The sequence below is a fragment of the Phyllostomus discolor genome, chromosome 5 (assembly GCF_004126475.2).
Source record: "Phyllostomus discolor isolate MPI-MPIP mPhyDis1 chromosome 5, mPhyDis1.pri.v3, whole genome shotgun sequence".
Lineage (NCBI taxonomy): Eukaryota > Metazoa > Chordata > Mammalia > Chiroptera > Phyllostomidae > Phyllostomus > Phyllostomus discolor.
This window is the reverse complement of record NC_040907.2, coordinates 18,612,819-18,640,018: the sequence shown is the minus strand read 5'-3', so window position 1 is coordinate 18,640,018 and position 27,200 is coordinate 18,612,819. Positions and strand designations below refer to the sequence as shown.

The following is a 27,200-nucleotide window of genomic DNA, read 5'->3' as shown; positions in this document are numbered from 1 at the left end:
TGCCCCCCTCCCGCTTTGGGACAAGCGCCGCCCTCCCCCACCTCCGGGCCGGACGCATCTTCTTAGGGGTGCGGGGGGCCGAGCAGGACCCGCGACAGCACTTTTGATTCCCTCAGTTCTGGGCTCGTCCGAATACCCGCACCCGCACCCCCGCCGCGACTCCTGGCCCCTGAGCGCTCGCTGGGGGGACCGGGCTGCGCGCCCCGCCCCAACGGCCGGAGTTTAGCCCCCCGGCGTCTGGCGGAGCGGACGCCGTCTGCCCATTTCACAGGTGAAGGCAGTGAGGCCGGGCAGCGGAAGGGCCGGCGGAGCAGGAACGCGGGCCACCTCCTCCGGGCAGCTCCCCGGACGACGCCGGGCGTCAGCGGCTCTCGGAGCCCCCGCAAGTCCCCTCCCCGGCGCCCGGACCGAGGGGGCCTGGGCAGCGCCGGACCGTGTGCGGCCTCCGACCCCTCGGGCGGCGGGGCAGGGCAGGGGGCTCTCGGTTCCCTCTCGCGGGAAGAGGGCGCCCTCCCGGCTTTTGCGGACGTAAGCGGGGCACTCGGGCCGCGTCTGCACGCGCGCGCCCTGCACCTACCTGCGACCCGCAGACCTGAGTTGTCGCTTCTTCCCGCGGCCCGGCCCGGCGGGGCGCGGGTCGGCCCGGCCCCGGGACTCCCGGAGGGCGGGGCCCGGGCTGCGCGGGGCGGGGCGGGGGCGGGGCCGGGGACCCGGATTCCGTGGAGACCGCGGCAGCGCCGCGAGTCACGGCGCGCGGACTCGGACCCGGACCCACCCGGGGGCCAGGTGAGCAAAGCAGGGTCCCGGGGTTCGTTCCTCACTTTTCCCAACTTTCTGTTTGGCTCCTCCCTCGGCACAGGCCCGGGCGGGCGGGGGCCGGCGCTCCCTCTCCCCGGGACTGGGGAGCGGACGCGGGCGGAGGCGGGTTCCGAAGTGCCCGGACCTGGAGCCGAAGAACTTCCCGCGACCTGGGACCTTCGGACTGCGTCGCCCAGTGTTGGCCCCTCGGGGCTCCCCAGCGTCCACGCACACCCTCCAGAGCCTCGGGGTCTCGGGGCACGTCCCCATCTCTCCGCACGCCTCCGACTCCCTCCCCGCAGGGATGCCCGGGGGCTCGGGGTGACTTCTCCAGTTGGGGCTGGGGCGCTAGCCCTGACCTGGGGCGCGGCGGTCCCTTCTCTGGCTCGGGGCTGCGGAGAGGTCCTCACACTCAGCCACGAGTGGGGAACGGGCCTCGCCCCCTGCCAGGACCCTCCGTGGCTGTGCGGAGAAGTGCCCCGCGCTGAACCAGGTCCCGAGGCCCCGCGTCGGGTCCTGGCGGAGCCCCCGCCTTGTATGGCGGCGTGACCGCGGCGGACTCCTCGCTCGGCCACAGTTGCCATCTGCGAAGAGCGGGCTGTGGACGCGGCAGACGCTGCTACTCCATGCTAGGCCCTGGGCTTCCCGCTCTCCTTTCGGGGGCGGGGATGGGTGTCCTGCTTTGAGCTTCTGGGGTGCGGATGGGGAGTGGGTAGGGTAGCAAGGCCTCGCCCCTGGGGCCTTGGGGCGAGTTCCAGCGCCGGGGCTGTTTACAAACCAGATTGGGGTTGGGAGGACACACCACTGGGTCGCGCAAAGTCCTAATCCCCCTCTCCTGCGGCCCCGGGCGCCTGGGCGGGCATTTCTTCCTACACCCTCCCTTCCTTGGGGGCCACACCACACGCAGCCCGGTTACTCCTGCTCCGGCCCGGATCCAGTCCCCGGGCTGGGCCGAACCGGCAGCGGGAGGGACTAGAGCCCGGCGCCCGGACCCTGGGGCGGCCCTAGGAGCAGGGGCGGTGCTGCACCGGCCGGGACGCGGGCCACTGGGGCCTCGGGCAGAGGAGGCCGCAGAGAAGGCCAGGCGGCGGGAAAGGGGAATGATTCATCCAGAGGAGCCCGAATTGGAAACGTTGCAACCTGGGAACAGCCTTGCCCGGGCCGAGGGGCGAGCCAGGAGGGGAGTCCACCGGACAAGGCCTGCGCCCGGCCCGGAACCCCCTGCCTCCTGCCCGCCGCAGCCGGGCTGCTGGGGCGGGGTGGGGGGCGGCCCCCTCTGAGCGGAGTTCACGGAAATCCCGGGCAAAGTCTCCCGCTGGTCACGGCCAGAGTGGTCTTCCCGGAGTCTTGCTCACGTCTCTCCTGCTGCAGCTTCAGCGCTGACTGAGGAGGATGGAAGGAGGAGGGGGCGGGCAGGAAGAGGCTGGAGTCGGCGACACCCCCTCCTTTCTGCGCTGCGGTATGCGAAGCGCAGTAGGGGAAGAGGGGCCCGCGAGCGAGCGGCTCGGGCGGCCGGGCGGCCTGCCTCCCCCCACCCCCTTTACTACGGTGCTGCCACGTGCGGGGGTGAGGTCGCGCCCGGGCGGGACTTACCCTGCAGACGCCGTTTCCGGGGCCCCCACACCTCCCGGGGCTCGGGACCGCGGGTTGGCGGCGAGGGCGTCGGCGGTCGGAGCCCTGCAGCCGAGGATGCGCCAGGCAGCAGCGGGCGCCCCCCTCCCTCCTCTCCGCCCGCAGGCCCGGCCAACTCGGGCTTCTGCCGCGCGGCCCTGGCTCGGAGCGCGGCTGCGGAAAACCGGAGTGGGGGCGGCTCCCTGCCTGGCAGCCCGGGAAAATCCGGGGGTGGCCGCCAGGGATCTCCAAGCGTCCCGGGCGAGGCAGCCCGATCTTCCCTCCCGGATTTGTGCCCCCAGCCTGGCGCTCCGGCACTAGGCCCGTCGGTTCAGCCCCTGCCTCCGCCTTCTCTCCGCAGAGCGCCCAGACGACGGCGGGATGACTGCCGGGAGCCCCGGAGACCGCGCGGAGGTGCGGAGGAGCCCCGAGGGCCGCGTCTCTCGCCTGGGCCGCCGCCTGGGCCGCCGCCGGCGCCCGCGCTCCCCGCCGGAGCCTCTGCGGGTGCGGGCGCGGCTGCGGCTGCGCTCGCCGTCGGGGGCGTTCGCAGCGCTGGGGGCGCTCGTGGTCCTGGTGGGCATGGGCATCGCGGTGGCCGGCTACTGGCCGCACCGCGCGGGGGCCCCGGGGCCCCGGGCTGCCAATGCCAGCGCGCCGCCGGTGAGCGAGCTGCGACGCGAGGGTCGCGGTGCCGGCCGGGCCCACGGCCCGCACGAGCGGCTGCGGCTCCTGGGGCCCGTGGTCATGGGCGTGGGCCTGTTCGTGTTCATCTGCGCCAACACGCTGCTCTACGAAAACCGTGACTTGGAGACCAAACGGCTTCGCCAGGGGGCACTGCGGGCCCAGGCGCTGCGGCCCCCCGACGGCCCTGGCTGGGACTTCGCTCTGCTCCCCAGCCCCGGCCCGAGGACGCCCCTGGCCGTGGGCTGTGCGGAGCCAGAAAGCTGGGACCTGTCGCCACGCCGGGGCACCTCGCCTGTCCCGTCAGTGCGGAGTCTGCGTTCAGAACCTGCTAACCCTCGCCTAGGGCTGCCTGCCCTGCTCAACAGTTACCCGCTGAAGGGCCCGGGGCTGCCTCCACCCTGGGGCCCGCGGACCCAGGCTGGCCATGTGATCATCACCGTGCAGCCCTCCGGCTCCTGCATCGAACACTCCAAGTCTCTGGATCTGGGCCTTGGGGAGCTCCTGCTTGGGGCCCCCGCTACTCGGGACTGTGCTCACCGCAGCTGGCCGCGGCTGGATCACCTCAGCCTGGAGGGCTATGCCAAGCTGGGAGGGGGAGTGGACTTGGGGGCTCGGGTTTGAGCAGCAGCGGGTGGCCTGCGGTGAGGCTGCACCGCGGACCTGGTAGCAGGACCGGCGCTTGTCACTTCCCAGACTGGGGGATGGATGCTCCGGCCGCAGCCGCTGCTGAGGCGTCCTGACTGCATGTCAGCAGACAAGTGCCAGCTGCACCAGGGTTCCACGCGCTGGCATGTGCTTCAGTGTGGACTCGAGACCAGCATGGCTCGGCCTCAGGAAGTCCTTCAGCCTCCAAAGTGGCCTTAGCCCTGAGCAGGTACCTGAGGGGCTTGTGGTCCAGGCCAGGGTACCTGGGAGATGCACCTGGTGTCTGGGCAAACCTGAAGCGGTGGGAAAGGACCCTGAAGACTTGGAAGGTAGATTGGGATGTTCCAGCTTCCCCCGAGGTGGCAGTGGTGACTGGGCTTGGGCCTCCAGGAAGGTGGGTGATGGGCGATGGGGTACAGCTGAGACCTTTCACTGCCATCTGGGGTGGGGACTGAGCCTTCACCTCCCACCACCCCAGGCCCTGTCCTCCCTCAGCCACTCGGGGTCCGCCCTGAGAGGGGTGCACCCTGATAGGGCTCCACTACTGCCAACGCCTTCCTGCGGGGGCTCTGCCCCCTCCCACCCCCGCAGGTCTGAGAAGCCCCCTTCTCCCTTCCGTCCTGGTCTATGCTGCAGACTCCCTCCAGGTGGCAAAAAGTATTTGCCAGTCCTCAGAAATCTTTTTACACAATGTTGAAGCTGCATTTTGGCTAATGTTGGTAGTTTACTTTAGCAAAAAGGGAAGAGAACTTTAAAAGTCGATCAGTCCTCAGAGACTCAGTCTTTTTTTTTTTTTCTAGTTTATTGAAAAATGCAGTACAAGAAGCAAGACCAAACACATACCTAAACACTACAGTTCTCTTACTACGAAAGGCCAAAACAGCAGACCTCATTATTGCCTGTGGAACCTAAGGATTTTGCCAATTTGATTCTGCTGCCACAGTTCCGATTTTGTCGAGAAATGTAAACAACTACTTGATATGATTCATAATTTTTAAAAATTTTACAAAGCTCCTTCATTTTTGTCACCAAAATAATACATTTGAGAGAGGTAGGACCACCGGCCTGGGGCCGGGGTCCTGGGCAGGTGTTTCCTGGGATCACCGTCCCCTGGTGCTGGTCCGGCCGGAGCTCTGGCTCCGTCTCCCCGGGCGGCAGCTGCCCGCTCGCCCGCAGCTGCCCCGCAGAACTCAGGGCGGAGGGCCCGGGAAGGTGGCCCAGGTGCCCGACAGGCCCCTGCAGCCGGGCTTTGTGGGCCCTCGGCTCACACACGCGGGGCCAGCTGGGCGCGTGGGTGGGCGGCAGAACCTCATGTGGCTCGGAGGAAGTCTTTATTTCTCAAGTGAAATAAAAATAAAGTTGCAGCGAAAGTTGTCACCGTGATATGTCTGAGTCACTTTAGGAAAACCGCCGCCGAGTCCCTCCCCTCTGTTCTCCCGCCCGGACAGAGCCTGTGTTTCTTCACGCGTGCACACACACACACACACACACACCCGCAGGAGGAAAAAATCCAAAGTATTGCCAAACCCCGAGGTCTGTTACCAGAGGAGGAGGAGGAGAGGGGAAGAGGCTTGGAAGGACCCCCCCGCCCCTTACTAGTCCAGGTCAGAACCTCTCAGCGCCGGAAGGGCGTTGGAGACCTTCCAGTCCAGTTCACAGAAAAGGAGGCAGCGAGAAGGGTGGCGAGTTGGTGGCAGAGCTGAGGGAAAGGTGAGGCCCCCAGGTGTGTGGCCCCTGCTCCGAGAGCCACCACGCTGGTCTGGACAGCACGGAATATGCAGTCTGCCAGATTCCCAGTGCGCGGGCTGTGCTCGCTTCCTGTCCCCCACCCTCTTCGTTCTGCAGGTTCCAGCTCTGGGAGCCACGGGGGGCTTTCGGCAGGACTGCCCGCCACTGGGAAGTGAGCTCCCATAGGCTTGTTTGGTGTGAGCTGGACCACCCAGGCTTGGGCACCAACCAGAAAGCCCCATCCATAGCGACACCTATGCCCACAGGCTGTAAGTCTGTTCCTGAGACAGGACAACCTCCCCGAGCCGGCCACGCGTCCCACCTGAGGTCCTCCTGAACCCCCAGCCCCCTCCGGAGAGAGCTGCCTGTTGCTTAATCACAATCTCACACCACTATTAAGAGAAAAACGCACACACCTGAAGTACGTTCAAACCAGCTGCGCCTGCCTGAGCAGAACCCGGCCAGCAGAGGCTTTGGACACACGCCGCGGGCTCCCACTGCGGGGAGCAGAAGGGCAGGCCTCTCTCCTGCTAACGGCCCTGCAGCCCCCGGGGACTGCAGCCTCTGACCAACCGTGTCCCTCCCCCTGCCCCGCCCGCCTCATGAATTCACACCTGCCCCAGAATGAGGATTCTCAGGACTTCCAGGCAGATCTGTTTGTGGGAGCAAGCTGGAAGATCAGAGAAGCCCCACTGAATAAAAGTGCCCCCAAGTCTGTACCTGGAATGGTGGAACTGAGACATCACCCCTCATTTTCAAAACCAAACCACAACAAAAGAATTAAACCCAAGTCCACCATACATATCAAGCCCACAAACCCTGGCAGCCCTCGGGGGGCGGGGAGGAGTGAGAGTGGGCAGAGCTGGTGCTTGTCCCCCTTGGCACGTGGGGTCTTGTGGGCAGAATGGCCCCTAGAAGCCAACTGCCCTGCTCCACAAGGGTGCCTGCAGGCAGGTGCTGGTGGTAAGAAGACAGGTCAAGGATGCCAGCCTCCTCCCTGCGTCACATTCCTGATCACCCAGGATCAGGGAAGAGGCCCGGGGGAGGCACCTGGACATGCTGCTTAGCAGGCTCCGCCCGAGGGACAGCCCGCCATCCCTGTGTGGGGTGCGCAGCCCCAGAGCCAGAAAACCTTTCAAAACCCTCATTCGCTCTCTTTGCCCTAATCGCCACGGAAAATGTGCCTCTAGTGCTCTGGGCCACAAGTGCCCAGTTTCCCGTGAGTCTGGGTCTCCTGAGACGGGAGGTGGGGGAGCGCGCAGCAGAGCCGCCGCCGCTTCTGACGAGGTCGAAGGAGGGGGTGGGGCAGGACGGTGAAGGCCACGGGTCTGTTCGAACATTCACAGTATCAGATGCAGCTGAGCGGCTTCTTACGTCTTTGATCTAAAGAAGCTCCGAAGAGAAAGAACAGGAGGAAGGAAAAGCAATACTACATTCTCAGCAGAGGGCTCTGCCTCGCCAAAACCACCTCCGCAAAGGGACAGGGGCACTCTTCCTGGGGCCTGTGGATCAGGGCCGCACCCTGCCTGCCATTCTGGGAACGTCACATCGCTGGCTCCGAGACAGGGCTGGTTTTGGAAGTCTCTGCTGTCATCCGAAGGGCACAAAACTGGGAGAGGAGCAGGGCAGCCCCATTAAGCTGGCTTTGGCCCCCAACACAGCTGACAGAGGCTTTGGAGGATTTCCAGAGGAGTTCTGCGGACGCTGTCAGTAGCTGGGTTGGAAATACAGGGGGAGAGGCTAGACTGAATGAAGGGATTACAAACCACCCCATAAAAACCCCAAAAGCTCTTTAAAAACAGTCCGGACAGTGAAAAGTTGAACAATCTCTGGTATCACAATATAGAAAAAGGTATTCAAAGGGATCGGTGATGTCTAGAAGACTCTGTTGGTATAAACTCCAAATAGAAAGTGAAATTAATTTTCTGGTGGTTTATAATAATCTTGCAAGTCTGAAGTCTGACTATTGCAGTTTAGCTTCTTGATCATTTCTCATGGATGGGAGACGGGCAGGGAGTTGGGGGTAAACGATTCCTAGAGGAAAGAAAAGCAAAGTGGATAAATCCTGAAAAGAAGCCCTACCCAGTCCCATTACCAAATTCCTGTGGCTGCGAATGTAATCAAGGCCTGCGAGGTTCCACAGCACCCAGTCCCGACTGGTGCCTGAGGGCGTCTTCAAGTCACTTGTAAACTGCTTTTGGGCGTGAATTTATCGGGATCCCTGTCTCCCAAAAAGCAGCTGCTCTGCCTTCAACCCCCTAGTCCGGTCCGAGAACTTGAGCCATGTCTTCCCTGTCCCCCAACCCCTCCATTTCCAGACAGCCCGGTCCTGCTTTTCTTGGTCCCGTTCTCCTCCTCTGGCCCTCCTCCGGGACAGCAGAGAGCAGAGCAGCAGAGAGAAGGACCGGAAGCCAGGCGAGCTGGAAAAGCAGGAGCGGCATGAAGATGCAGGAGGTGGGTGGGAGTCTGCATCCCTGTCTGGGATGTCTCCTCTACCCCGTCACTGCTGCCACCACTAAGCAAGGGCAGGAGGGCGCGAGGAGACCTAGCTGCTTTAGCAGGAGCCAGATACTTAATAACCTCATCAATCTCTCCTCTGCCTTCTCTGTACCAAGCTCCAGGGCGGACCCCTCTAGGGGCATGGCTTCCAGAGGGGCCAGGGGTCCCATCCAGTGCTTTCTGAGGCTGGGATAGTGAGCACCCTCCACCCCAGCAAGAGCAGCCCCTACCTGAGCTCATTCCTCAGAGATTTCAGTCTCCTGATGGACGACCACCTTGGTCACTGACATGTCTGGGTGCTGCTCCTTTGCCTCCTTGATGGCCTGCACGAGGACCTGAGAAAGACAGACAGGACACCCATCAGGAGGACAGCAGCCTGGCTGATGAAGTAAGGCAGGGGTCACAGGACAGCACTTCTCTGGCAAATTCAATCCTGTCTGCAGAACCAGGGCAGCATTTAGGCTAAGCCACGCTGATAATGACCTTAACTACTGCATCCCGCACGAGGAAGCTCCCGGACTAAACGCAGAGACAGGGAAGGTTAGAGCTGTCTCTAAGGAGTCAGAGAGGGACTTCAGGGGCCATGGCTGCACCTGCTTGGTGCGTCTGGTGGAGGACCCACTCGGAAGTGAGTCTAAAGGACAAAGCAAAAGCTGTGTTCAACGAAAGGTAACTGGGAAGTCCAGAACAGGCGAGGGAGACACAGAAGCGTGCTATGAAAAGGGAGAGATGCGTTTGGCTAAAGCCGGGAGAAGACAGGAGGCGTGGGAGGGCCTCCTGTCATGCACCAGCCTAACCACATTACTTATTATTATACAAGTATAATTAGTCTTCACAGCCACCCAAAGAATGAAAGTAAAAATCATTATTTCCCTTTTATACACAAGGAAGCTGAGGTTCAGTGCTTAAAGTGCCTGGTGTTTCACTAGGTTACAGTGCCTAGTAAGTAACGCAACAGAAGTTTTAACTTAAGTCCATCCAATTTTCCTCTTTACCATACTGTCTTTTAGATTCTGGGGAGGAGGGGCCCTGTTTTAGCATCTGAAGGGGTTTTGGTGCTTTAGAAAAGCTAGAGGGAGCAGAGGGAAAGACGAGCAATGGAGCCACCACTCTCCTTGGGCTGCAAGTCTCTGAGCCTCCAGCTCAGAGCACCCCAAGGCGCTAAAGCCTTTGGAGGCTGGTGGCACAGCGATTCTCAGAGACAGCCCCCCGCCCACCATTAAAAAGGATTCTAGCTAGACCTGCCTGTTGACTCTGGCTCTTAAGAATCATCTCTAGCTCTGCCTGGTGTAGCTCAGTGGATTGAGTGCGGACCTGCAAACCAAAGGGTTGCCAGTTCAATTCCCAGTCACGGCACACGCCTGGGTTCCAGGCCTGGTCCCCATAGGGGGCGTATGAGAGGTAACCACACATTGATGTTTCTCTTCCTCTCTCTCGCTCTCCCTTCCCTTCTCTCTAAAAATAAATAAATATTTTTTTAAAAGAATAATCTCTAAGATGGACAGGGAAGGGTAGAGGAAAAAGGGAGATCCCTCTTTTGGTCTCCTGGCTCCATGAAAGCTATTGCTGGAACCACCACCTCTATAGGCCCCTGCTCATCTTCCCTGATCCCTTTTTGCCCAGCTTTTCTGCTCATGCTTCAAGGCCCAGCCCAAGCCCTGGCTTTGGCTACCCCAGCCTTCACCCATCTCTCTACGAAAGCCTGCACCGCATGGCTTCTCCTGAACAGTCAGTCCTTCTTGGAGCACTTCCCTCCCCTGTCCAGAGGGCACGCCTTATCCTCCACGGAGCCCTCAGCGCCCAGAAGAACTGAGGGACCCTGGAGCAGCTCTTTGTCACAACAACCCTGAAGAAACCTATGATTTTCTTTATTCTATAGATGGTGAAACTACATCTCAGAGAAATAAAATAACTTGCTCAAGGGCATACAACCAGTGAGCCAGGGAGTCGGGGTTCAACCCAGGTCTGTCTCGCTGCAGACCCTACACACCCTTCCAGCCTGCTGCTCCTGCTGCCCAGCACAGACTGAGCACATAGCGGGGCCCAGATCTGCTCAGAGAGAGAGGTGGGTGCAGGCGGGTGATGCAGCAGGCCCCCTGAGCTGGGGCTGCGAGGCCTCTCCCTTGGGCTGAGCAGCCTTGTTGCTGGGACCCTGAGCCCAGCATTCTTATCTGTAAGTCTCAACCCTGCTACCAATGGAACCCCCAGCACTGCTCAGGTTTTATTTTCCTTTTTTTTTTTAAAGGCACTCAGCATATCAGAATAAAGGCCACAGAAGCACCGCTCCAGCGCTCCTGTCAATGATTCCAGATGCGTTTGCATGCAGTGTCTTCCGCCCCCTCTTTGCTGTGGCTTGCCTGCCTGCCGTAACCTCTCTGACAGGGAATTGGGAACGTTAATCCTGACCTTATTATTTGCTAATTGCTTGCAGCACACAATTAGTACCTAATTAACATGAAAACACAGAACTTAGCTCTCAGAAGGGCCCAGAAATTATCTAGATCAGTGTACTGTTTTGGGAGAGGAAAAAAATCAGAGGCAAGGTGTTTCACCCAAGGTCACACAGTGAGTTAGTGTTCGATCTAGGGCAGAAAGCAAGTCAAGTCCATGTCCCCCTAGCTGTCTCCTCAGCTACGACAGCCCCGAGGGCAGAGTTCCTACCTTCCCTTTGCTTTGATGTCACCTACTGTCCCTAGCACAGGTTTAGGTCCCGGATATCCCTCCAACAGCAACAGCTCCATTTACTTGGAGCCCACCAGGTGCCACACGCTGGACACCCGTGTCTCACCCGATTCTCAAAACCACCTTGAGAGGAAGGTGTTACAACGCCCACCGTATAGATGAGAGGGCGGGAGCCTGGGGAGTTAAGCGTTAGAATTGGGTAAGCCCGAGGATTGGAACTCAGGTGTTCTGAAACTAAAGTCCACATCTTCCTATTATACCTCCTTGCTCCCCAGTCTATGGCCACCACCCCACAGGCCTCAGTGAGTGGATTCCCTTTGTCTTTCTTCTTCTTTTTCTTCTTCTTCTTTTTTAAGATTTTATTTATTTATTTTTAGAGAAATGGGAAGGAAAGGAGAGAAAAAGAGGCAGAGAAACAATGACGTGTGAGAGAAACATCAATTGGCTGCCTCTCGCACGAGCCCCAACTGGGGACCGGGCCCCAACCCAGGCATGTGCCCTGACCAGGAATCAAACCAGCAACCTTTTGCCTTGCAGGACGATGCTCAGCCAACTGAGTCACGCAGGTCAGGGCTGTCTTTCTCCTTGAGTAAGAGCTAGAGTAGCCCAGGGGGCTCTTTGGAGGTGAAGTTGGCAGAGGTATCTTTTACACCCATCAACCTCCTCCCCAGGGACCCCTCCCGTCCCCACAATCTCCTCCGCATTCCCACCTGATCGTGGTCAATATCAGCATCTCCTGTGATCACAATTCTCTTTTCGATCCGGGTCTCTGATATCCCACCTTTTACAGTCTGAAACCGAAGGGAGGTGGTCATATGAGAAGGAAAGAAAAGAGAAACAGCAAGGGATCATTCTGCAAGCTCCACTCCAAACTTGAACCTGCTGCCGGCACCGCACAGAGCAGCTCTCTCACGTGCTTGTCCGGAATCTTGGCTGGACCTGCTGAGTGAACACACCTCTCTCCCCTTGTATTGCTAAAATCTTTAATAAGTTCAACAAAAAAAAATCAGAATTCTCTATTTACTTACTTTTCCCTTTTTCTTCCTCCTAAATACCGTAAAAATTCAGTGAGTACACAAAATAGATAGGTACTCTGTTTATTCTTTACCAGCCTATTTTATTATTTTCAGGAGGAAAAAAATCAGAAGACTGACCAAAAGTGTTATGCAGCCTGAAACGGGGCTCTGTATTTTAAAGCATGTTCATATTATTGACGACAAAAACGCTTCAAATCGCCTCCTCAGGGTGGGGAGGTCTCCTGACTTGACACAGGAAGGAAACCAGGACCTAGACGTGCTGAGTGGCTGGCTTCCAGTCAGCTCTGTGTCGATGGGCAGAGCTCGGCCAGAGCCCTAGGTTTCTTACTTGTCAGAAAATGCATTTCCCCTAGCGCTGCAGCAAACATGGACTGTCTCTGATTTTCTGGGAGCAGTTCCAATGTTATACATACTGTCCCTCTTGCCTTCATAAGCAACGCTGTGATACTTCCAGTATTTCAGCATCCAAACTACAGTTCCCATGGCCGTGATCCTGGACAGGGTCCTGATTTTTTTGGCTTGGATACCAAGAACACTTGCCCTTAAACTGACTTTTTAAACTTACCTCCATAGCCAGATGGCCCAGCCAGATAGAAGACTCCGCAACCAGAGAGACGGACAGGTGTGTAAGGAGAACCACCACGTGTGACTTTATGACACCACTAAGGAGGCAGGGACACTCTCGGGGCCTCCCCAGCCTTATTCCTGGGGAAAGCAGCAGGTCCTTGCCACCTGGGACACTTGGAATAATTTGCCTCAGGAGGGCTGGGGCAGAGAACCCTTGTTTACGGACCGGAGTCCTGCCTGCAGAGAGGCAGCACGCCTGACATGCCCCTGGGTTCCGGAAGAGCGGACCGGCTGGTCTGTTACCTTAGTAATCTGAGTTGTGGTGGTGCTGCTGGTGGTCTCTGACGTGATGGTCTGAGCTGTCAGCAAGACTCCGGGGTCCAAGTCCCCATTGCTGTCCTCAGTCTGCAGGAGGGAGGGAAACAACCGGTCACTGTGCCTTGCAGGCAGCTTTGCGGGCAGACGTTGCGGGCGCAGTTTTGCTCCTCAGCTGTACATTCTGAATTGGAAACCTGATTCCTTTACAGCGACCTCTCTCTCTCCCTTTTTAAAAAAATTTTTCTTCCCTTTTATTTTTCTTTTATTTTTTTTTACAGAGAGGAGAAAGGAGGGAGAACAAGAGGAAGAGAAACATCGATGCATTAACTTGTTTAATTTTGTACGCGCTGACTATGGAACAAACCCCACAACCTAGGGATGTGCCCTGGCCAGGAATTGAACCTGTGACCTTCTGGTTTTCAGGATGATGCCCAACCAACTGAGACACTTTGGACAGGGCTATAGTGATCTCTTAATAAATACATTTAAATAAATAAATAAAGCCAGCCCCGGCCAGGTGGCTCATTCGGTGAGCCAAGGAATCTCAAGCTATCTTCTTTGAAGGTGGAGATGGAAGACAGGAAACAAATGAAGTAGGAAGGGTCCCTTTAAAGCAGAGTGGAAGGAAATATACATAATATCTCAGTGGCATTTCTGACAACAACACTATTATTGAAATGGATCCTCCTTATTATAGGAGGGGTTTTCAAAATGCCAAGCTAGGACTGGGGTACTTCTTGTTTCTCTGGGGCTCGTCACTCATGACGGAAACAAACACACTGTGGTCAGGCTGAGACGTGGCGTCAGCAGAAGGAAGAGAGATGGCTGGCCCGGGGCCAAACTCAACCCGGAGAGCAGCGGTCAGCAGTCATTTGGGCTGTGTGACTCGCTGCTGCAAACCCCAAACCAAGGTGGACACACATGAGACTGAGGACACAGGGGCTGCCTATAGCCACGTGCTCTTCACCCGACAGTGACCTACAACACCTGGCACTGGTAGTGCGCACTGATCCGGAGGGGCATTTGGAGAACTGCAATTATTTTCATAAAGAATCCTGAAGCAAAAGAGGTGAACGGTGTCAGGTTATTCTCTTTTCCCTCCCCATAAACAGTCATTTGCATGATAAGCAGAGGCCTCCAACCTTTTTATGAGAAGGACCACATGTTACTAAGGCAGAACTTTGACATGGGCGGGCGGGGCTCAGGTGGAGGAAGGAGAAGAGAATTAGGAAAGAGGAAAGTCCCTGGCCGGGTTCTTGTCCGAGTAGGAATCTAGACGGAACGAAGACAGGGAGCAGGGTCGTGTCGTCTAAGTTTCACACATGGCACCACCACTCCGGGTAGATAGTGGGCTGGTTCACTGACTCTGTCTGCCGCCCTGACCCCCTTACCCACCTCAGATTCAGACTTAACTAAGATGTGCTGCACCCCTACTATGTGTCAAGCACATAGTGCGAGTGTTATCTCAATGGCACGTCTCAGTATCTGAAGTAGGTCCTGTTATTATTGTACGGACAGTGTACAATTAAGAAAACTGCCGTCCAGAGAGATTAAGTAACTGGTCACGGTTCTATAGTTAATAAGTGTTTAAACTAGGACTTCGGGCAAGAAATTTGTGAAGTTTCAAGTTTTGAAGTTTGAAGACTGAGGTTCGGATCTCGGCTCAAATAACTGGGCAACTTATCCTGACTTCTCTCAGCTTCAGTCTTCCCATTTATAACAGGTAATACGGTAGTACACGCCTGCTCTGCCTCCACCACCGCATTGTTTCGAAGATCAAAAAAGATCACAGAGATGAAAACAGTTTATGAAGTGTTATAAGAATATACATGTGCATGCCAGGAGGGCCGAGCCTGTTTAGAGAGTCCCTCCTGTACTGAACCTGAGACTCAGTGTTTCCTACCTGGTCCCGGGCCCCTTGCTCCTCCCCTCCGGTCCCCGAGGAAGGTGGCGGGTGGAGGAGACACACCGGGATTCTTCTCTGGGACCGTCTCACCAGTGCTTCCTCAAAGGGTACTGCGGCTTTGACTGCTGCTTACAGAGTTAAACACCCATGTGTCCTGTGACCCGGCAATTCTACTCCTCAGGATTTGCCCGAGAAAAGTGAGGACTTGTTCACAGAGAGACGCGCACGTGCACGTGGACAGCGGCTTCAGTCCTATTTGCCCCGAACCGGGGCCAACTCAAGTGTCCATCAACAAATAAAAGGATAAATTGTGGAATATTTGCACAACACAATACTATTTGACAATACAAAACAGTAAACTGGATTCACATAACATGGATGGGCCTGAAGGACACGTTCAGACACAAAAGTGTACTGCAGTATACTCTGTTTATATCACGTCCAAGAACAGGCAAAACTATGGCGACAGAAATCAGAGCAGTTGCCTAGAAGGGTAGGGAGCGGCCGGGGAAGGCTACAAAGAAAGGAGTGATGGGAATGCTCTGTGTCCGCAGTGCACCTTGGTCATACAGGCATATACGTTTGCCGGAACCAATCAAATCGAGCACTTAAAACCCGTGCATTTCACTGGACGTAAACGGGACCTCAGGCGCGCACGTCCGCACAAACACACAAACAGAAAGGCCCTATGCCGGCTCCCCATCTGCTCCCACCCTGTCTCCCTAACAGTGGGGTTGTGGGAGAAGAACCGCAAGGTCCCTGGGCTTAGTAGTCTGGTCAGATAATAAAAACAGAAGTAAAAATACTCTTATAACAAATAAAATAAATAATAATAGCAAAGGATTATCTGGCACTTATCATGCACCAGGCACTTTTTTTTCTACAGGTTATTTCCAGTTTATACTGTGCTTTTTCACTTACCAGTTTATCATGTAGATGATTCTCATCAGAAGCTTTTTAAAATAGTTGCTTAGAATTACCTTAATTGGACAGACCATACTTTATTTAACTGTGCCCCACGGATGGACATTTAGGTTGTATCCATGGCAGTGACCACGTAAAAGGCTCCCTCCCATAGCAAGTAATTCTTTCCTACCTCCTCTGGCTTTTTCAGTCCCCTTCACTGCCAAGCCCTATTCACTCATTTGTGTCTCCCTTGCTGACACAGCTCTCTCCTGCTTCCTCAGGCTACACTTCAGCTCTCCACAAGGATCTCCCAGACCTGCTTCAGTCGTACTCCTGTCTCCAGGCAGCCCCTACTTTCATATATTCAGGACACAGCTTTAGGAGTCACCTTCCAAGATCCCTGCTTTAATGATGCCACTTTATCACCACTATTAAAAAACTTCATGCAACTGCTCATTATTTACCAAACTCAAGCTCCACACTCAGAAGAGAGAGAAGGGGGAAGCATTTCAACATTAACCAAGCACTTGACAGACATCCTTTCACTGGATACACCCCCCCCCCCCCCCCAGATCTTGCAATGGTAGGTGGTATATCCCCATTTTACAGCCGAGGAGCCAGAGGCTTGGCGAGATGAGTGATTCGTGTCACGTGACCCAACTAGTCATCCTGGATCCGCAAGGCCTCGTGGCCAAAATATCTACTCCCCAAAGAGGGTTTTCCAGACGATTCCAGCCCCAAAGTAGCAATCTTTCATGTAATCCCGGGTTGTCTAACTCTTTATTTTAGTTTAGTTTCTTTACAGCACTTGTCACTGTCCCAGATTTACACGGCTATTTATGTGTTTTACGGCCTGTCTCTCCCGACTGAACGTACGTTCCAGAGGGCAGAGCCTGTGTTTACCGTGGACATTGCTTTGGCCTAATAAAGAAATGCTCGAGCCCTGGCTGGTGTAGCTCAGTGGATTGAGCGCGGGCTGGGAACCAAAGTGTCCCAGGTTCGATTCCCAGCCAGGGTACATTCCTGGGTTGCAGGCCAGAACCCCCAGCAACCTCACATTGACTCCCTCTCTCTCTCTCCCTCTCTCTCTCTCTCTCTCTCTCTCTCTCTCTCTCTCTCTCTCTCTCTCTCTCCCCCCCTCCCTCCCCTCCCTCTCTAAAAATAAATAAATAAACTCTTTAAAAAAAAAGAAAAAAAAAAGAAAAAAAAAAAGAAATGCTCGAGAAATGCTCACTGCAGGAAGAATGAACAGTTCAGCTTATAGAGGGAAAAGTGTTTCTTTTTTCTTTCTTTTTTTTGGGGGGGGAGTTTTTCTTATTGTTGGCTTCTGTGATTTAAAAAAGGAAAGAAAAACAACATAAGCAACCCTAACTCATTCAAATTGTCAATAATGAAAGAGAAATTTTATTAAAAGTGGGAAGCAAACAAAAATTTTAAATACAAAGATTCTTATGTGATATTAAATTTGATTTAATTGTACTGAATTGATTATAATTATCATAGCTGTTATTTATGCTCTCAGGTTTGGCGTTCAAGTCAATTCCATGCAGTACTATGTCTTATATAATCTTTTTTAAACAGATTTGATTTATTTATTTTTAGAGAGAGGGGACGGGAGGGAGACAGAAAGGGAGAGAAACATCAGTTGGATGCCTCTCGCATGTGCCCCAGCTGGGGACCAGGCCCACAACCCAGGCATGCGCCCTGGCTAGGAATCAAACCAGCAATCTCCCCCTTTGTGGGATGATGCCCAACCAACTGAGCCATGCTGGCCAGGGCAATGTCTTATGCAATCTTCATAACAAAATCATGAGGCAGCTACAGGTTCTAACATCACGTGGGTGGAGGTGGGGGGGTGGGACAGGGCATCAAGGCTCAGAGATGTTCAGTTACTTGCTTAAGTCGATAAATGGAGAGGCCAGGACCTGCACTCTGGTGTGTTTGACCCAAAGCTCATATTCTGAACCATTCCACTGGACCACTCTCCCTCAGTGAATTGGGTGGCCAGAAACAGTCAGATCCAAGACAGTTTTGATTTTAATAAATTACTTTGGGGCAGGGGTCCCCAACCCCCAGGCCACCAGTACCAGTCAGAGGCCTGTTAGGAACCAGGGCGCGCCGCAGGAGGTGACCCAGGATGGAGGAAAGGAACCTTACCACTGGAGCTCCGCCTCCTGCTGTCTCCTCCCCAGCCCCGCCCCCCCACCCCAAACCCATGCCAAAAAGGTTGGGGACCGCTGCTCCCGGGCATTCTCAGATCAGTGATGTCTTCTAAAAAGAATGGCCCATAAAAGCCTAGCATTATTTGGAGCAAACAATTAGGCACCCTGTGAAAAAAGGTTATTTATTGTGTTTATTCCGTCTTTGGTTGTGAAACGTTAAACGGTGTCCTACCTGAGCAGCCTCATAGGTGATGGTCTTGGTCTCGGTGTGGACGATGGGGACGTCTTTGGTGGGGATCTCGCTCTTCACGGCGTCGGCAGTATCTGAGAGGGTGACAGTCTGGGTCTTCACCAGGGGAGGCTGCGGAGCAGTAAGGAAACGGTTACCGGGACCTTCTGAAGGCGCTGGAGGGCTCACCTTCTGACATTGACCTGATCAAAGTGACAGCTCGAACCAAGCAGAGGGCCAGTTCAACCTCTGCCCAAGATTTGGACACTACTCCAAAGTAGCTCTGACAAGGTGTCAGATCCTGAGAGATATTAAAGAACAGCATTACTGTAATCACTTCCATACGCTTAATGGAAAGCTATACGATCAGACAATTATGATCGGTGATAAAAAACACTTCAGACTGACCTTCAGAATTTGAATATAAAACCACTTGCCAAATAGCTGTCTTCTTTGTTTGTCCTTCCGACCGCACCATTAAGAAAATCAGCCATAGTTCCTCCACTTAGTTCAAGCGGTACATGAAACAGCAGTGGCATTGAAATGCATTACCCTGAATTCATTAACTTCTTTCAAATCAATGTCAGACATTCACTTTGGAGTGATTGAGAAGAAACAGTATTTGGAAAACTGGGGGAAAAAATCAGTTCTACCACCACCTGGTGATTAATCTCAGAATTTCAGAAGAATGAATATTAGTAGAATATCAAAGGCTACTCATCTACCAGTCACCTTCCCCGAGACCAGAAACCACCCTAGAACTAGCAGTTGATTGTGATGAAGGTGAGTGGCCATCCACCTCAGCCCAGGAGATCAGTGCCCACGATCACGGAAGCCCCTGTGAGTGGGGTCAGTGGGAGTGGTGAGCTGTACTGTGTGGTTGCAATACATAAATAATTTGGGGGAGGGTCTGAAATCTCATAATAAAATCATTGACCCCTTCTAATTAAGTGCATTGTAATTTTTCGAGCACAGTCGCGGAACACTGCAGGCTCCTCATCACGTAAGTCTCAAAAATTCACCTCTTCGCATTGCCCGTCTTGACCGAGGAAGAGAAACACACACCAGCTCCGTAAAGGTGAGCCCCTGGAGTTTACTCCCAAGAGTCCTGTTAAGTCATCAGGGGAAAGAGCACTTGGAAGCCATGCAGGTGATTCCTCTGGTGAAATTTCTTTAGAGTAACCAAGGGCTTCCATTGTATTCTGTGATTTGGAAAACAGCAGAGGGGCTACTGCCCTCACCACCACCACCACCGCCTCCTCCACAGAACAGAGTGGGGCCCTCTCCCGGCGTGAGTCATCAGACCTGCGTCACTGAACCAGTTACTACCTGGAAACTTCGAATGAGGGTGGGGAACTGGTTACCCACACGAGAGTCAAGACACGATCCGCTCTGCTTTCCGAGTGGCTCTCCTGGTGCAACATGGTCTTCACTACTCTCTGCCTTGTTCTCACCAGGTTGCAGCTGACAGGAAGCTGGGGACACTGGGACCTTTAAGGCACTGGCCTGATCCTCCACTCCCATACATTCCCCACTTGGGCCTCGGGGCATCTCCTTAGTATCAAGAGGGCCAGCTTCCCCCTGCTCCTTCTCTTCTGTCTCCTTGCTGCTTATGGAGAGGGAGCCCATGTCAAAGCCTTGCGGAGACTCCAACGGGGTGGCCGTCTGGCTCTCACTAGGAATTACTGAGGGCTCGGGGCCCGCCCGTTCAGAGTCAGGCTTGGCGAGTAGCCCCTGTGGCACGGCAGCCGCCTCCTCTGTGCGAATGCCATTTACATTCTACAAATAAATGAACACATACAAAAGCAAGAATATTAGGAATAAGTGGGGAATGTGGTGAGCTCTGAGAATCAACAATGACTTTTAAGAGGCCTCGACAGTATTAATGCAAATAGAAACCAAAAAGCTTAGCGCCTGAAGTAGTCAAAAGAAGAATTACGTCAGCAGCTTAAGTAAGCTCCAACTTCATTTTGGTCACGGTTCTAGAACTCTGTTAGTCTGAGGAGTAATTCTGATGTCCTTTGCCCACTATCAAGAACTTGGTATTACTACGGCCTTTCCTTTATGACACACTCTTCTTACATAAAGCAGTTACCAGTGCTTTGCCATTGCTAAATACTCAAGTCATTACTGTACACGGGGCACGATGCAACGTATGTGAGTCAGCCAAAACATCCTTGAGGAGCCTGATTAGGCTGAAAACATTTCAAGTCTCCAAGACATATGTATCATCACCCTAGCACCTAATACAGGAGCTAAAATCTAGGCTTTGGTTGGTGCAGATATAGAAGCTGAGTTCATCCAGCACAGACTTAGTCTAATCATCACCATGGAATTAAATATAATATCAAAACTAGTGAAATATTTCTTTGTAAACAGAATAAAAATGGCCCAGCAGCTGAGGTCATTTCTTCACAGATGACTGACTACCGTCTCCAACCCCTAAGGGAAACGAATCCCGGAAACACAGAGTTCCCTCTTTGGCTAAATGCCTCACATCACAGGAAAAACAGGTCTAAAATAAGTGCTTCCAGGAGAATGAGGATGAGAAGAACACGTCGCGGTAGATGGGCCTATTCCTAAACTTGAAAGAAAGGTGCTGGAGGTGGGAGAAGGAAAGCAATTCACACAAGCAGGAAAAGAACGAGCCATCTGAAAAATTAACAATCTAGCAGAAGCCAAACGTAATGAAAAGTTACCAATGCAAGTGCTCACCAGAAAGCTGTAAATGTGCCACTTAGGCCTGAAACTTGGGTGAGGTCAAACTGCACACTACATACCACACCGGAACTTAATGACTGACAGGGACTGTTTTAAAAAGGTGCTCCTGAAGCAAACGACAAATGTTTGGACCAGCTTACACACTGTAGCACTCAAACCACATTGTATGGATTACATTGTAGACAATCACTGCTTCTCCTTTCCTTGTAAATCAGCCCAGTTGTGACGAAAAACAAAACAAAACAAAACAAAACACTGCTCTATTAAGGCAAGAAAAGATGCAGCACACTCAAGAACTCGAGGCCGACTCTTCTTGTAAACCATCTTGAAACAGTCGGCAGCATCACAATTAGGCAGGTCTCTCAGGGACGGGTTATAAATATTACTTAGGACATAAAAAATGGAACTGAGAAATGACAATAGAAACTGTCTCTGCAGATGTATCAGAGATACAGAAAATATCCTTGCTAAGGGCACATGAATTTCCTCATACTTAAAATGAGAAAACCCATACTTGGTTTGACTCACAGGGTTCTGAAGATCAAATACAATAGTCTATAAGAAAGCACTGTGTAAATTCTAAAGTACCATATACATTCACTTAATTCAGTCAACATTATCGGAGCACCTCTAATAGGCTACAGTCTGGGGACACTAGAATGAACTTGTTATACTTTCTGGGGCACTTATCTCATCATTTCTTTTGGGTTAGGCTAGCTGATGTAGAGATATCCAAAAATAGATGGACTGGTAACAAACAAATAGGCTTTCCCAAGTTGCTATACGCTAGCTCTGTGAATAGCATACCCACATCTATTCACATGGAGAGGAACTTCATCAGAAATGGCTGATTAATAACCAGGAAAATACCTAAGAAAATCGATCAAGTAAGAGACAATTTTATACCAGTCTACTCAAGTGATAAGTGTAGTCTGTCATCAAGAAGCCATTTCTGGCAAGATGGAGGCATAGGGAGATACGCTTTGCTTCCTCACACAATCAAAAGAAGGACGACAAATTTGAAAACAAAAAACAACCAGAACTGCCAGAAAATTGAACTGTGTGGAAGTCCGACACTAAGGAGTTAAAGAAGAAACATTCGTCCAGACCCGTAGGAGGGGTGGAGACAGGCAGCTGGGTGGAGAGGATGCCCGGCAAGGCGGCAGACTGGGAGGTCCCACATTCGTGTCAGGATAAGCCAGGAGGAACAACTGGGGAGCAAGATAGACTGCACAACCCAAGGTTCCATCACAGGAAACTAAAGCCTCAAAACCTCTGGCTGAAAAAACCTGTGGGGATTGCAGCAGTGAGAGAAACTCTCAGCCTCACAGGAGTGTTCATTGGAGAGACCCACAGGGTCCTAGAATGCACACAAACCCACCCACGCACTCACCCAGGAATCAGCACCAGAAGGGCCCAATTTGTTTGTGGGTAGTGGGGGAAGTGACTGAAAGCCACAGAGAGCTGAGCAAGTGGCACTGTTCCCTCTTGGACCCCTCCCCCACATACAGGCCACAACGCAGCAACATGGATTGCCCTGCCCTGGTGAATAGCCAAGGCTCTGCCCCTTACAATATAACAGGTGTACTGAGACAAAGAAATGTGGCCCAAATGAAAGAACTGCTCAAAACTCCAGAAAAAAACTAAGCAACAAGGAGATAGCCAGCCTATCAGATGTGGAGTTCAAAACACTGGTAATCAGGATACTCACAGAATTGGTTGAGTATGGTCGCAAAACAGAGGAAAAAGTGAAGGCTATGCTAAGTGAAATAAAACAAAATATACAGGGAACCAACAGTGAAGGGAAGGAAACTGGGACGCCAATCGATGATTTGGAACGGATGAAAGAAATAAACATTCAACCAGAACAGAATGAAGAAACAAGAATTCAAAACAATGAGGAGAGGCTTAGGAACCTCTGGGACAACTTTAAAATGTTGCAACAGCTGAATCACAGGGGTGCCAGAGGGAGAAGAGGAAGAGCAAGGAATTGAAAACTTATTTGAAAAAATGAAGGGAAACTTCCCTAATCTGGCGAAGGAAATAAACTTCCAGGAAGTCCAGGAAGGTCAGAGAGTCCCAAAGAAATTGGACCCAAGGAGGAACACACCAAGGTACATCATAATTACATTGCCCAAGATTAAAGATAAGGAGAGAATCTTACAGCACCAAGAGAAAAGGAGACAGTTACCTACAAAGGAGTTCCCATAAGACTATCAGCTGATTTCTCAAAAGAAACCTTACAGGCAAGTAGGGGCTAGAAAGAAGGATTCAAAGTCATGAAAGGCAAGGATTTATATCCAAGATTGCTCTATTCAGCAGAGCTATCATTTAGAGTGGGAGGCAGATAAAGTGCGTCCCAGACAAGGTCAAGTTAAAGGAGTGCATCATCACCAAGCCCTTATTATATGAAATGTTAAAGGGACTTATCTAAGAAAAAGAAGAAAATTAAAACTATGAATAGTAAAATGACAACAAACTCACAATTATCAACAACTGAACCTAAAATACAAAAACAATCTAAGCAAACAATCAGAACAGGAACAGAATCACAGAAATAGAGATCATATGGAGGGTTATAAGCGGGGAAGGGGAATGGGGAGAATGGGGGAAAAGTACAGGGAATAAGAAACATAAATGGTAGGTACAAAATAGACAGGGAGAGGTTAAGAACAGTATAGGGAATGGCAAAGCCAAAGAACATATATGTACGACCCATGGACATGAACGAATGAGGGGGAATGCTGGTGGGACTGGGGTGCAGGCTGGAGGGGGATAGAGGAGAGAAAAAAATGGGACAACTGTAACAGCATAATCAAAATATACTTAAAAATAAAAATAATATTTATTAGCATAAAAAATAACAATAAAATTAAAATCAACATTGCTCAGGCCAGCACCACCTGGCCCAAAGTTGCCTACTGCTGAGTAAAATTAGAGAGATCCATCATTCTTTTCAAAGCACGTACAGAGGAGGCCAAGGGTAAAGGCTGTAGCCACGGTAATATCAATTCAACAAATATTTACTGATCACCTAATATGCGTTAGTCATTGGGAAAAAGGAAAACTGACAACAGTCGGGTTAAATGACCACTCGCAGCAAGCACTCGCACACACGGTCAAACCAGCCTCTCCAGCGGCGCTGCTGTCCAGACCTCTTGGATAACACAGCCAGCTGCTTGCTGGACATCCTCCCAGGTTGCGTATGAAATGCAACATGCCCCGAATTACACTCATTTCTGCTGCTGTCTGGACCCGCCACCCCGACCTCCTCCATCGTTTCTGTTACCGTTACCAATGGCACCATCGTTCACCCAGTAACAGAAACGATAACAGAAATGCTTGTTTCTACTGCACATTTACTATCTTCATTCCAGCTCTTACACTGCCTCACCCTGCTCGTGACTCATGCGCTCAGTTTTTCTTCTTTCCTTCTTTCCCATCTCAAGCCTTCCTTGAATGCATCCTCTATTCTACTGCTAAAGTGTTTGTTTCTAAAACGAAACATTGAAAATCCCAATTTGCAGCTTAAAACCCTTCAGTGACTCTTCATTTCCTTCTGGTTAAGTCCAGACCCTTTAGTAAGACATAGAAAATACTTTAAAATGTGGCTCTTAGCCCTGGCTGGTGTAGCTCAGTGGACTGAGCGCAGGCTGTAAAACCAAAGGGTAGCCAGTTAGATTCCAGGTCAGGGCACATGCCTGGGTTGCGGTTAGGTCCGTGTGCCAGAGGCAGCAGATCGATGTTTCTCTCACCCTCTTCCACCCTTCCCCTCCCTCTGAAAACAAATAAATAAAATCTTTTTTAAAAAGGAACACAAGAACCTGCTATTGTCTCATTTTTATCTTTCTCTCGATTAAAATCTCGGGCAGGCAGGTGAGGGCCGAGTGGACGACAGCAGGGTCCCTGCCCACACTGCCCTGAGACCACAGGGAAGGGCTTCCCTCTCGGGACCAGGATCTGATGCTGCAATGAGGAAAAAGCCACAGATGCTAACCGCCAAGCCTACACCTTCCTCCTGATAATGTGCTGCTTTATTTCTTATCCATTTAAAAATTATATGTTCTTATGCATATAATTATACACATGAAAAAGACCTTAAGTACAGTAAAATATCACTAGTTTAATTTCTTTGTGTTTCTCTGTACTTCCTAACCTTCCTAAAATAAATATGCATTACTTTTTAAAATAAAAAATGTTATTAAATTATTTTCCTATGCAAGCTTCTGCATCTGGTTTCATAATGAAACGATCTATAAAACCTGAAGAATCTGGTAAACAATCTTTATCATGTTTAATGCTTTCTGATTTGGAGAGGGCAGGAATATTCTCAGGAATGCAAATGAAAATATGGTTGTAGCTGTAATTTAATTCCTAAGTAAATTTTCTTACTAGATACCTCCCTCTGCAACGGTGAAGACATTCAAAGAAAATGATCACTCTCTTGGTAAAGTCATGAGAGCAACTAGGAATACAGAACATGAAAAATCAAAGTATCCCCAAACTGGGTCTGAGTAATAACTCTAGATTAGTGATATAGAGCAACACTATCATACTTCACATCAGAATGATTTATGATTCATAGTTCTCTCTCTTTCTCTTTCAGCTGAGTGCCCTGCACCTCAAGGTGAAATCTTGTTTTATTAAAGTCAAGTATGAAACATCAGAATGAATTGACCAAGTTCAATAGATAGTTGCTTAATTGCCATCTCAGAAGAGAAGACCTTTGGGTGGTTTTTAGGATAATGAGAGAAAGAAAGGACCCAATCTCCAGGATACTTAGATTGAGTTGAATGAAGATATTGATGTCGATACATACAAATGGCAGTTAAGCATGTTTACATAGTAAGCTCAGGGCCACATGGTGCTTGTGGCAATGGTGGAACCTTGGGAAAAGGCCAGCTTTTGTCAGAGCTGGTTTCTGTACTTAATTACAGTGTCTTGTTTGGTTTGGTTTGGTTTGGTGCATTCTCAGTATTATAATGTTACACTAAGCACTGAAATAAACAAATCAGCAATGTTACTGAGTCTACCACAAGCAGAATTAGACAGTTGAGAGAAAAATTTTTGAAAGAAAGAAGAAAATAGTCATGTCAGTTATAAAGCTAACTTCTAATGAAGGTCTTGGAATCATTATGTGTTTAAGTTTTCAAAAAATGTTTTCCCTCATATTCCATTCAATGTTTTCAAAGATCTATCTTTAGATCTTTGAAAATACCTGTGAAAATTTTACTTGCATATATATGCATGGTTAAACATACATTATAAACAAGTTAATAAATTGGGTTTTCTTACTTGCTGAAATTATACAAGACAAATTTTATTTAAAAAAATTTTTTAAATTGATTTGAGGGAGAGAAACATCAATCTTATTGTTCCACTATTTATGATTCATTGGTTGATATTTTTTAATCCTCACCAAAGCATAAGTTCATTGATTTTAGAGAGAGAGGAAAAGAGAAAGAGAGAGAGAGAAGCATTGATGTGTGAGAGAAACATCAATCAGTTGCCTCATGCATGTGCCCCCACAGGGAATCGAACCTGCAATCTTTTGGTGTAGGGGACAATGCTCCAACCAACTGAGCCACCCAGCTAGGGAGGCTGATTCTTATATGTGCCCTGACTGGGGATCAAACCCGCTACCTTGGCTTATCAGGGACAATGCTCTAACCAACTGAGCTATCTGGCCAGGGCCAATATAAGACAAAGTGTAAGGGAGGGCCATTAACATGCTAAAGTAACATTTTATCAAATTGACTAAATTGAGAAGTAGAAAACGCAAATGATGATTGCAAAAAGAATTTTCATAGTCCAACCAGACCAAAATACAAATTCTTTCACTAAATTGCACAAATACCCTGGCCTACCTCATTGTACCAATACCATCTTCAATAATCTCAAACCCTCTATTCCAATCAATGAGAGTTTTGCATTTACATAAATATACTTAGGGGCTCAAGCAGAGAACACCAAAAATACTTTCTTTGATGAAGAACAAATATTTATTAGAGTTACAAAATGTCATTTGGTTTGATGATGGTATTTTTTGCTTTGTTCGCTTTTAGATACCAACTAAATTGTCTTCTAACTTTGTGCTTGAGGCTTGGTTTAATTAACATGAATTTATTGATTTATTTTTAAAGATTTTATTTATTTCTTTTTAGACAGAGGGGAAGGGAGGGAGAAAGAGAGGGAGAGAAACATGAGTGTGTGGTTGCCTCTTGAGCACTCCCCTACTGGGGACGTGGCTCACAGCCTAGGCATGTGCCCTGACTAGGAATCGAACCAGCAACCTGTCAGTTCTCTGGTCGGCACCCAGTCCACTGAGCCACACCAGCTAGGGCTATAATTATTTTAAAGCTTCATAGATTTATTGTTTCTAAACCCAAAGCATAGCTTCCTGTGTTACTAGCCACAGGTTTTGTTTCCTGAAATTTACTGACTTTTGCAAGAAAGAGCCTGAAATTTGCATACTACCCCTATAGTTACTTACACAGCACAACCCTAAATGCAACCACATCTGTTAAACTACCACTGGTTATCACATTCTCTTCATTCTATTTTGCCATTCTAACAAGTACACTCAGAGTGAGGACTGGCCTTGTAATGTCTCCATCATCTGTGCAATGATTTTGTGGCCTGTTGAAATGCAAACACCTCCGGAAAAAAAAAAGGGGGGAATTTGGGGGATCCATTAGACTTCTTAA

General features: G+C 51.2%; 2 protein-coding genes across 21 annotated transcripts in view; one reads left to right on the top strand and one right to left on the bottom strand.

Annotated features, from left to right (window-relative positions):
- Positions 1-672: 672 nt before the first annotated feature.
- Positions 673-4,674, top strand: TMEM200B (transmembrane protein 200B). 2 transcript variants are annotated; one of them, XM_028511610.2, is made up of 2 exons: positions 673-786; positions 2,771-4,674. In XM_028511610.2, the coding sequence occupies exon 2, from the start codon at positions 2,791-2,793 to the stop codon at positions 3,712-3,714; it is 924 nt and encodes a 307-aa protein (XP_028367411.1). In that variant the 5' UTR covers positions 673-786; positions 2,771-2,790; the 3' UTR covers positions 3,715-4,674. The 2 variants fall into 2 exon arrangements, with proteins under 2 accessions (XP_028367411.1, XP_035881540.1); XM_036025647.1 differs by lacking the exon at positions 673-786 and adding an exon at positions 2,126-2,257.
- Positions 4,675-5,174: 500 nt separating this feature from the next.
- EPB41 (erythrocyte membrane protein band 4.1) overlaps positions 5,175-27,200 on the bottom strand; it is a 166,235-nt gene continuing 144,209 nt past the window's right edge. For 10 of the 19 annotated variants that reach the window (XM_036025637.1, XM_036025631.1, XM_036025626.1 and 7 more), the window contains 6 exons: positions 19,102-19,551; positions 17,776-17,904; positions 12,555-12,656; positions 11,358-11,438; positions 8,196-8,300; positions 6,695-7,500 (listed from right to left, as the gene is read on the bottom strand). In XM_036025637.1, coding sequence (XP_035881530.1) covers positions 8,202-8,300; positions 11,358-11,438; positions 12,555-12,656; positions 17,776-17,904; positions 19,102-19,551 — 861 coding nt within the window. In that variant the 3' untranslated portion in view covers positions 6,695-7,500; positions 8,196-8,201. Of the gene's footprint in view, positions 7,501-8,195; positions 8,301-11,357; positions 11,439-12,554; positions 12,657-17,775; positions 17,905-19,101; positions 19,552-27,200 lie in introns of all 19 variants that reach the window. The other 9 variants (XM_036025636.1, XM_036025638.1, XM_036025639.1 and 6 more) reach the window with 3 other exon arrangements.